At 51.1% G+C, this 8,110-nt stretch overlaps 1 protein-coding gene across 2 annotated transcripts in view; it reads right to left on the reverse strand.

Annotated features, from left to right (window-relative positions):
* SYDE2 (synapse defective Rho GTPase homolog 2) overlaps positions 1 to 2,948 on the reverse strand; it is a 54,500-nt gene extending 51,552 nt beyond the window's left edge. The window contains exon 1 of one of the 2 annotated variants that reach the window (XM_075936378.1): positions 1,292 to 2,948. In XM_075936378.1, coding sequence (XP_075792493.1) covers positions 1,292 to 2,594 — 1,303 coding nt within the window. In that variant the 5' untranslated portion in view covers positions 2,595 to 2,948. The remainder of the gene's footprint in view (positions 1 to 1,291) is intronic. The other variant, XM_075936379.1, reaches the window with a different exon arrangement.
* Positions 2,949 to 8,110: the final 5,162 nt, after the last annotated feature.

An 8,110-nucleotide genomic window follows, 5' to 3' on the forward strand; every position in this document is an offset into this window, starting at 1 on the left:
AATTATATTTAAAACCCTTTTCAGTTTTGAGAGATAAGTTTTATTGCTCAGAATAATGAACAGATTGTGTACATCTACACCTTTTAATTAAACTAAATCATTCCCAAATGTGAATGAGTTGTTTAAAATATACAATACTGCATAAAAACAACAATACCAAGAATTTGGGATTGTATTTGTTCATTTAACTGCATACTTAAGTTTACTGAAAGTAAACACAGGGGCTTTTTACAATCAAAAGAGACCGTTTTATTATTTTAATGTATTATAGTGGTTAATATTTATGCAACTATATGATTGGGTTGTCTATAGTAATATAAGTGTAAATGCAAAATTCTAACAAACATATACATCATCTGGGTACGATTTTTAAGGGTTCACTATTAAAGCTACTAAAAATAATGTCTGTTTTTATATTTTTATTGAAATACTATTATGTGGATTCACCTCAATTTTCACCATGCTTTCTATTAAAGTTAAAGCTAGTTTCCACAAGTGAAAAAATATCTGAATCACAAAAAAACCTTTTCATTACAGAAATAGAAAATGTTTGCTTTCAAAGAAATACTAACTTTGCCTATCACAATGTTTTGTCATAATCACAATTCCAGTGCAGTCTGTGACAGAACTAGCAAGAGCAATCTATTTCGAACTCAACTTAACATGTGAGTATTGAGAGGGGAATCCAGGATTTCACACTGTTCCAATTTGCAGGTGGTGCTAGATTTGCAGGTGGTGCTAGATTTACAGGAGCATGAAGCTGTAACAACAATAAACATCTGAAATAGCTTATGCCAACCCCTAGAATCAAGAACACTAGGGCTGTGTTATACTAAGCCTACATAAACATTCCCCTGCTGTACCGCAATCAGAGACATTACACTAGTAATAGAGATGTAGCCTTGTTAGTCTAGTCTAGCTGAAACAAAAAACAGGACTATGTAGCATTTTAAAGACTAGCAAGATGGTTTATTAGGTGATGAGCTTTCATTTCTTATCTGAGGAAGTGGGTCTGGCCCACGAAAGCTCATCACCTAATAAACCATCTTGCTAGTCTTTAAAATGCTACATAGTCCTGTTCTTTGTTTCAGACATTACACCGGCATTCAACGAGGCCCCTACCAGACAAGGCTAAACTTAACTGGAGGATACCCAGCACATTCAGTCACCCCTTAACAAGACAGACGGAGGCGGGGTTATTTAGGCTCCTGAGCTGGCAGAGCACAAGTTGCCTGGAGAAGGGTGACAGGCCCAAGTGGCGCGGGGCCGCTCGACATCCCAGCGAACATACCTGTCAGCAGAAGACTTTGATCCGGGGGAACTGCCAGGTCCTGGCTTCGGGGCCCCCTCCAAGCCGGCGGAGTTTCTGGCCCCACTTCGCCGAGGTCTGGCTGAGCAGGCAGCGCCGCGCCGGTTCCAGTGGCTCTGGTGGCAGCGGAGGAAGCCCCCGCCCCGCCGCACCTCTTGATTCCCGGGGACGGCAGGCGTCCCTTGCACAGCCACTTCTGCAGCTTCCCGACGCTGACGGCGGGCGGCCTGAAGGGCCCCTCGGCGACACGTGGGCGGCTGCCGGGGCCCGCTACCTCTCGTAGCTCGGAGCCTGCTGGGGCACCGAGCAGCAGTCGCTGGGCCCCATCAGTCCCCCGCCCCCTGCTTTCCCCGCAGCGGGCTGAGCGCTGCGCGGCGGCCGGAACATCGCTTCTCTCAGGCTGCCAGGCCGGGCCAGGCGGCTCGCCCTGCAGCAGGTGCCCCGGGGCAGGCTGCGCGGGGCGGTAGCGGATCGCGCTGTCACTCAGACACCGCTGCAGCGGCGGAGGCTTGGCGGGGCAGCCGGGGAGCAGCAGGGGGAGGCTCCCCAGGTTCTCACCCTGGCGCCCGGCAAGACCCAGCGGGCCGGGGCGCTCCGCGAAGCCCGGTGGGGGTGACCGGGCGGCTGCGGCGGCGGACACCTGCTGCGGGCTGCCCTCGCCGGAGGAAGGGGAGGACCAGGCATCGCTGCTCCAGGAGGCGGCGGGCCGGGGGAGCCCCCCAGCGCATGCGGGGCTAGCCGGGGGCAGGTCATGCATGGCATGGATCAACAGGTAATAGGCCTCCTGTAGCTGGCTCCGCAGCCTGCCCGGGCTCTCCTGCTCCCCCGCCAAGCGACCCTCCCCTGGGCCCCGGGCGGGCTGCGGCTTCGTCTGGCCGCCCCAGGAGAGAGTCTCGTTATCGTAGTAATCGCTCTCCTCGCCGGCAGGCGCAAGCCGCGCGGCGGCGGACTCGGGCTGCGGGTGCCCTGGGGAGCCGCCTGGAGTGGCCGGGGCTCCAGCTGTTCCCTCCTCCAGGGCTGCGGGGCACCCAGCACGCGGTGCTCTCCCCCGGGACCAGCCTGGCTCCCGCTGCCCCGACGCCTCCTGCCTCCCGCCCCACGGGGGCGCCGCGACCCCCCAGCCGCCCTGCCGGGTCCTGGGCTCCCCCCTGGCCTGCGGCTGCTGCTGGGCTTTACCTTGAGGGGCGCCGGTCCCCCCGCGGGGCTGCGCGCCTGCCCCCGCCGCCCCGCGCTGGGCTCTCCTGCCCCGCAGCTTGGAGAGGGTCCGGCGCAGAGGATCAGCCATGCCTGCCCCCGCCTGCCAGCCTCAGTCGCGGCTGCCCCGCAGCAGGAGGGTGCCGCGCGCCCTCCTGCGCGGCGGGTGGCGGCGGCGCTCCATGGCCGGGCGGGCTCGGTGTGCGCCGCGCTCCCTCCCCGCAGCCCGACTCCTGCCGCCGCTCACATACTTGGCATAGCTGAGCGGGGTGAGAGGGCGCCCTGCAATGCGCATGCCCTGCCGCCCGCCGCCGAGCGCGCGCGCCCGGCTCCCCCCCCCCCGGGCTCCGAGCGAGGGGGGCGCAGCCGGTTGGCGCCCCCTCAGCCGCGTCCGCGTGGAGCGACGAGAGGGCCCCGCTGCCTCCCTTGTTGGGTCACTCAGCCCCTTCTGTTCGCGCTGCATCCGTGCGCGCTAAGCCCCGGGGCAGGGGCTTTCCTAAGGCGTAAGGGGCTGGATCTCCTCCCACGACCTCAGCTGAGGGAGACGTAACGTAGCTCCCCCCGTCTAGGGGGAAGCACCCGCAGATCTCACCCCACCCAGGGGCTCTTGCGAGTTAAGAGCCAGGGATAGGTTAGTCCATTACATGCCTGGCAAAACAAAGTGACTGCAGCAGGCGCCTCGTGCAGAAATTCATGTCGGTACAATTGCCAGGAGGGTTTTGCTTTTATGTACGTTGTGCGAAAACGAAGGGAAAAGACAAACAAGTGCAACAGGTGGCCTTGAACAGCAGCAAACCTGCAGGCACAGATCCAGTGAAAGAGTCTGACCTAATTTAACAAGCTTCAGGGGGTAGCCCAGTTGATCCGTACAGGATACACTTAAAAACAACAACAAATGGTCTGGTAGCATTTTAAAGACTAACAAAACGTAGATCAGTGGTCCCCAGCCATTTGGAGCTGCCAGGGCCGTTCAGCCACCAGGGGAGTGGGGACATTCACATGCCCGGGGGCGGGGCCACGCATGCGCCACACCCCAATGAGCCACATGCTTGGGGCCAGCAACCCCATGCTCCGCGTGGCCACGGGCGGGGCTGCCCATTGGCCGCAATCCTGGGGCCGGCGTCCCCCCATAGCTGCGCACCCAGGAGCGGGGAGGCCAATTCACTGCATGCTCGGGGCCGGTACCCCCCATGCGCCCGGATCTGGTGCCGCATATGCGCAGCACGGCCAGGGCAGGGCCAGCCCTGAGTGCTTGGTGGGCGGACACAAATGCCCCCGCAGGTGCCATGGCACCTGCGGGCACCATGTTGGGGACCAGTGATGTAGATGGTATCATGAGCTTCTGTAGGCACATAGTATCATGAGCTTTCACGTAGATGGTACCATCTACATGTTTTGTTAGTCTTTAAAGTGCTACCAGACTATTTGTTGTTTTTTTAAGATTTATCTTAATTTAACAAGCCCCATATTAAACTCTTTTAATGTTCACCCTGAAAGAAAGCCTGTCTGAGAATGGAGAGCTGCTTTAGTAAGATCTAAAAAATGAGGTTCTTTATTAAAAAGCATCTAATGAGCAAATTCTTTTAAAAAAATTATTTTAATCAGTTGGATTAAATGGTGTCACATGACAAAATTATTAGGACTTGAAATATTTAAAGATTTGAATTTCTAATGTTCTCTCTCACCCTTCTTTCCCTCCGTCCCCAACTCTCCCACTTTGCTTACAAGCCTTCTTCATCTATCCTACCAAAAATAACAGACACATCCATAGGGTACATTACCACAAAGTGCATTCCATTTGCACATGATGTTGAAGCTACTTGGTCAGTAAAGCCATTTGTTACAGATTTTGTGATGTGGAATTGTTTTGAACATGTTGAGTCAGTTGGAGAGGAGCCAACATACTGAACCCCCATTCAAGATTGGCATCAGAGTTGAATGTGTAATTATTAGTATAGTCTCTCAGATAATATCATTTGTTCTTTACAAATGTGGTATCTTTCAAGTACCAAGAAACTGTGCTTAGTTTTATTTAGTGAGTGGAAATTTTTACTTCCTAAATTTGTTCCCATACATTATCTGAATTGTGGCTTCATTAGCACGTCTGCAATGCTACATAAAACACATAGGGTGCATCTAGACTGGTAAGATTTTGCGCAAAAGCACCTGCTTTTGCACAAAAACTTGCCAGCTGTCTACACTGGCCGCTTGAATTTGCACAAGAGCACTGACTTTGTAATGTACAAAATCAGTGCTTCTTGCGCAAATACTTTCATGCTCCCGCTCAGGAAAAAGCCCTCTTGTGCAAGAATACTTGCTCAAGAGGGCCAGTGTAGACAGGGAAGAAATGTTTTGCGCAAAAAAGCACCGATGGCTAAAATGGTGATTGGGGCTTTCTTGCGCAAAATCCCGTCTAGACTGGCTACGGATACTTTTGCACAAAAGCACTTTTTGCACAAAAGCATCCTTGCCAATCTAGACACTCTTTTGCGGAAATACTTTTAACGGAAAAACTTTTCCGTTAAAAGTATTTCCACAAAATCATGCCAGTCTAGACGCAGCCATAGGCTACATCTACACTGCAGGCTTTTTGCACAAGAACTGTTTTGCAGAAGAGTTCTTGCGCAAAAGATCTTGCGCAAGAGCGCGTCCACACTACCACGTGCTTTTGCACAAGAGACGTGCTTTTGCACAAGAGCGTCCATGGCAGTGTGGACACTCTCTTGCACAAGAAAGCTCTGATGGCCATTTTAGCCATAGGGGTTTCTTGCGCAAGAAACCCCTGTTGCCCATTGTGACGAGGCGCCGAGACCCCGCACCTAAACCCCGGGACTTTGCGCCCTTGCAGAGGGGCAACAGAGCCCTTACCGCCAGTGCGCCGGTTGCTCTTGCGCCACGGCTCAGCTGAGCGGCGCCGCAACTCAGCTGAGCGGCGCCGCAACTCAGCTGGAGGGACGTCTCCGCACAGCTGAGTTAAACTCAGCCCCTCCAGCGAGAGGGGAGAGGGGAACACGCTGCGTCGGACGGGAAGGGGGCGGGGCGCGTGAACTCCTCCGAGGTTGGCGGGGCTTTTAAAAGCTTGCCAACCACCAGAGAAAGGGGAGACGAGGAGAGCGCGGGGGCTCCACAATGGAGAGAGAGACCCGGACGCGCTCACGGCAGTCTCCGCCGAACGAGACACGAAGGTGTGAGTATCAACACCCCGAGGACGGGGATAGGGGGAAGAAGGAAGTAGCCCAGGACAGGGTGGCGAAGTAGCCCGTGGGCTGGTGTGTTTAGGAGCTCACCCCTGCCAGTTGGACAGAGACCCAAGGATAGTTTCTGTCCCTAGGGCCCTGGGTTGGGGCCCGTGAGTGAGGGCGGGCCCGGGCCCCTCTTCCTTCCCCCTTCCGAGGAAGAGACAGACTTAGCCAGAATTGACTCTCGGAGCGAGCTTAATGTACTACAAGGACGGGTGACCGTGCCCCGGGACAGATAGAGGACGGGGGACACGGTCACACCCATCCACGCTGCCTTCCAAGCCCTCTGTTCTGACGCTTTACTGTAAGTTTACTTGCGCAAGAGTGCATGTGCAGTGTAGATGTAGGGATAGAATTTTAAAAGGGTTACCAAATAGAAACATTGTTCCATCTTTGCTGAGAGAATGGGTTCACCCTATCTAGTCTACAAATATCCCCTGACATTAGTAGGAAGATCTTGCTAAGTGCCTCTTTTCTTTCTTTCTTTCTTCTCTTCATAGTAAAGAGCTCCAAGAAAGCTTATCTTAGCCCTATTTATATATCTTTGATATGAGAACAAGAACATAAAACTGTACAGGGGTGCAATATGGTACAGGTAACCATTATCACCTGATAAAAAGGTACTATTCATGTATTTTAACTGGGTCACAAGCCATTTCACAAACATGAGTAGGAATTACAATCTTTTGCTACACCAAAAGAAAGGACATAGTCCTTTCTTTTATTTCAGCAAGCTCAGACTAACACGGCTACATCTCTAATCTTTTGCTAAGTATTATGAATAAAAAAAATCCCCCATGTTTAACACCCTCCAAACTCTTCACAATTAAGCCATTATATCTGTTCTATTTTATAGAAGCAAAATTTAGGTTGGTCTGAGAGCTTAGAGAACTTAGGTATAACTTTCCATTCACTGGTATGGGATTTAGACATCTTTCTAAAAGTTTTTAAAAATAAAATGGTGAAAGAATATTGCATATAGGTATAAATAGCACTAATCCAATATCACTACTAATAATCCATTAATATATTTTGTGTATACAGGCAGTCCCCGGGTTACATGGATCCGACTTACATCGGATCCCTACTTACAAACGGGGTGAGGCAACCAAGCACTAGCTGCTTCCCCCCAGCAGACCAGGGAGACGCGAAGCTAGCGCCCCCCCTCCCCCCCCAGCAGACCAGGGAGTCGTGGAGCGGCTTTTCTCAGCAGACACCTCAGCTTGAGAATAAAGGACTGAGGGAAGTGAGGTGTGGGAGAATAAAACTGAGCTCTGGAGAAATGTTTGGCTAGAGTTTCCCCTACAGTATGTACCAGTTCCGCCTTACATACAAATTCAACTTAAGAACAAACCTACAGTCTCTATCTTGTACGTAACCCGGGGACTGCCTGTATATGAATTAAGCTAAAAGGAGGAGATGAAAGAACAGGAGATAGGATTGCTAGCCAATATGTACTTCACACTAATTTGTTAATGCTGCTACAGCTTCGCAAAAAAGAACTTCTGCCACTTGTCCTGCTGCCTTTTATACATATATTTGCTCTTTTAAAAGAAAAGTATTTGGATACAAGTATACTAGTTCGCACTAGGTATACAAAATATTGCATAACATTTCTGTAACTATTTACATTTACTTTGGGGAAAAAAAATGTAAGTTGAGCTGATGTGTTTGACTATCCCAATTAGTTCCACATCCTAAATATTGAAAGCAATGATAAGTTTGATAACCTAACTTTAATAATATAGTCATTTTACGTTGGATTCTTGTGTTTCAAATACAAGCTAATAGTAATTTAAATGTTTGTCTACTATTAGGCTGTGTCTAGACTACATGCCTCTGTCGGCAGAGGCATGTAGATTAGACAGATCAGCAAAGGCAAATGAAGCCGCGATTTAAATGATCGCGGCTTCATTTACATTTACATGGCTGCCACGCTGAGCCAACAAACAGCTGATCAGCTGTTTGTCGGCTCGCACGCTAGTCTGGACATTCCCCCTGTCGACATCAAAGCCCTTTGTCGGCAGCCCCGGTAAACCTCATTCCATGAGGAATAACGGGGCTGCCGACAAAGGGCTTTGATGTCGACAGGGGGAACGTCCAGACTAGCGCGCGAGCCGACAAACAGCTGATCAGCTGTTTGTCGGCTCAGCGCGGCAGCCATGTTAATGTAAATGAAGCCGCGATCATTTAAATCGCGGCTTCATTTGCCTTTGCTGAATAAACAAATCTACATGCCTCTTCCGACAGAGGCATGTAGTTTAGACGTACCCTTAGAGTGTTCCCTGCTGGTTGACGTGGGGGCTATAATATGTTGGTCCCAACTTTCCTTCAGCTCCAAATATATGCATAAGAAATGACTACTAAC

Source organism: Pelodiscus sinensis, chromosome 9 (genome assembly GCF_049634645.1).
Source record: "Pelodiscus sinensis isolate JC-2024 chromosome 9, ASM4963464v1, whole genome shotgun sequence".
NCBI lineage: Eukaryota > Metazoa > Chordata > Testudines > Trionychidae > Pelodiscus > Pelodiscus sinensis.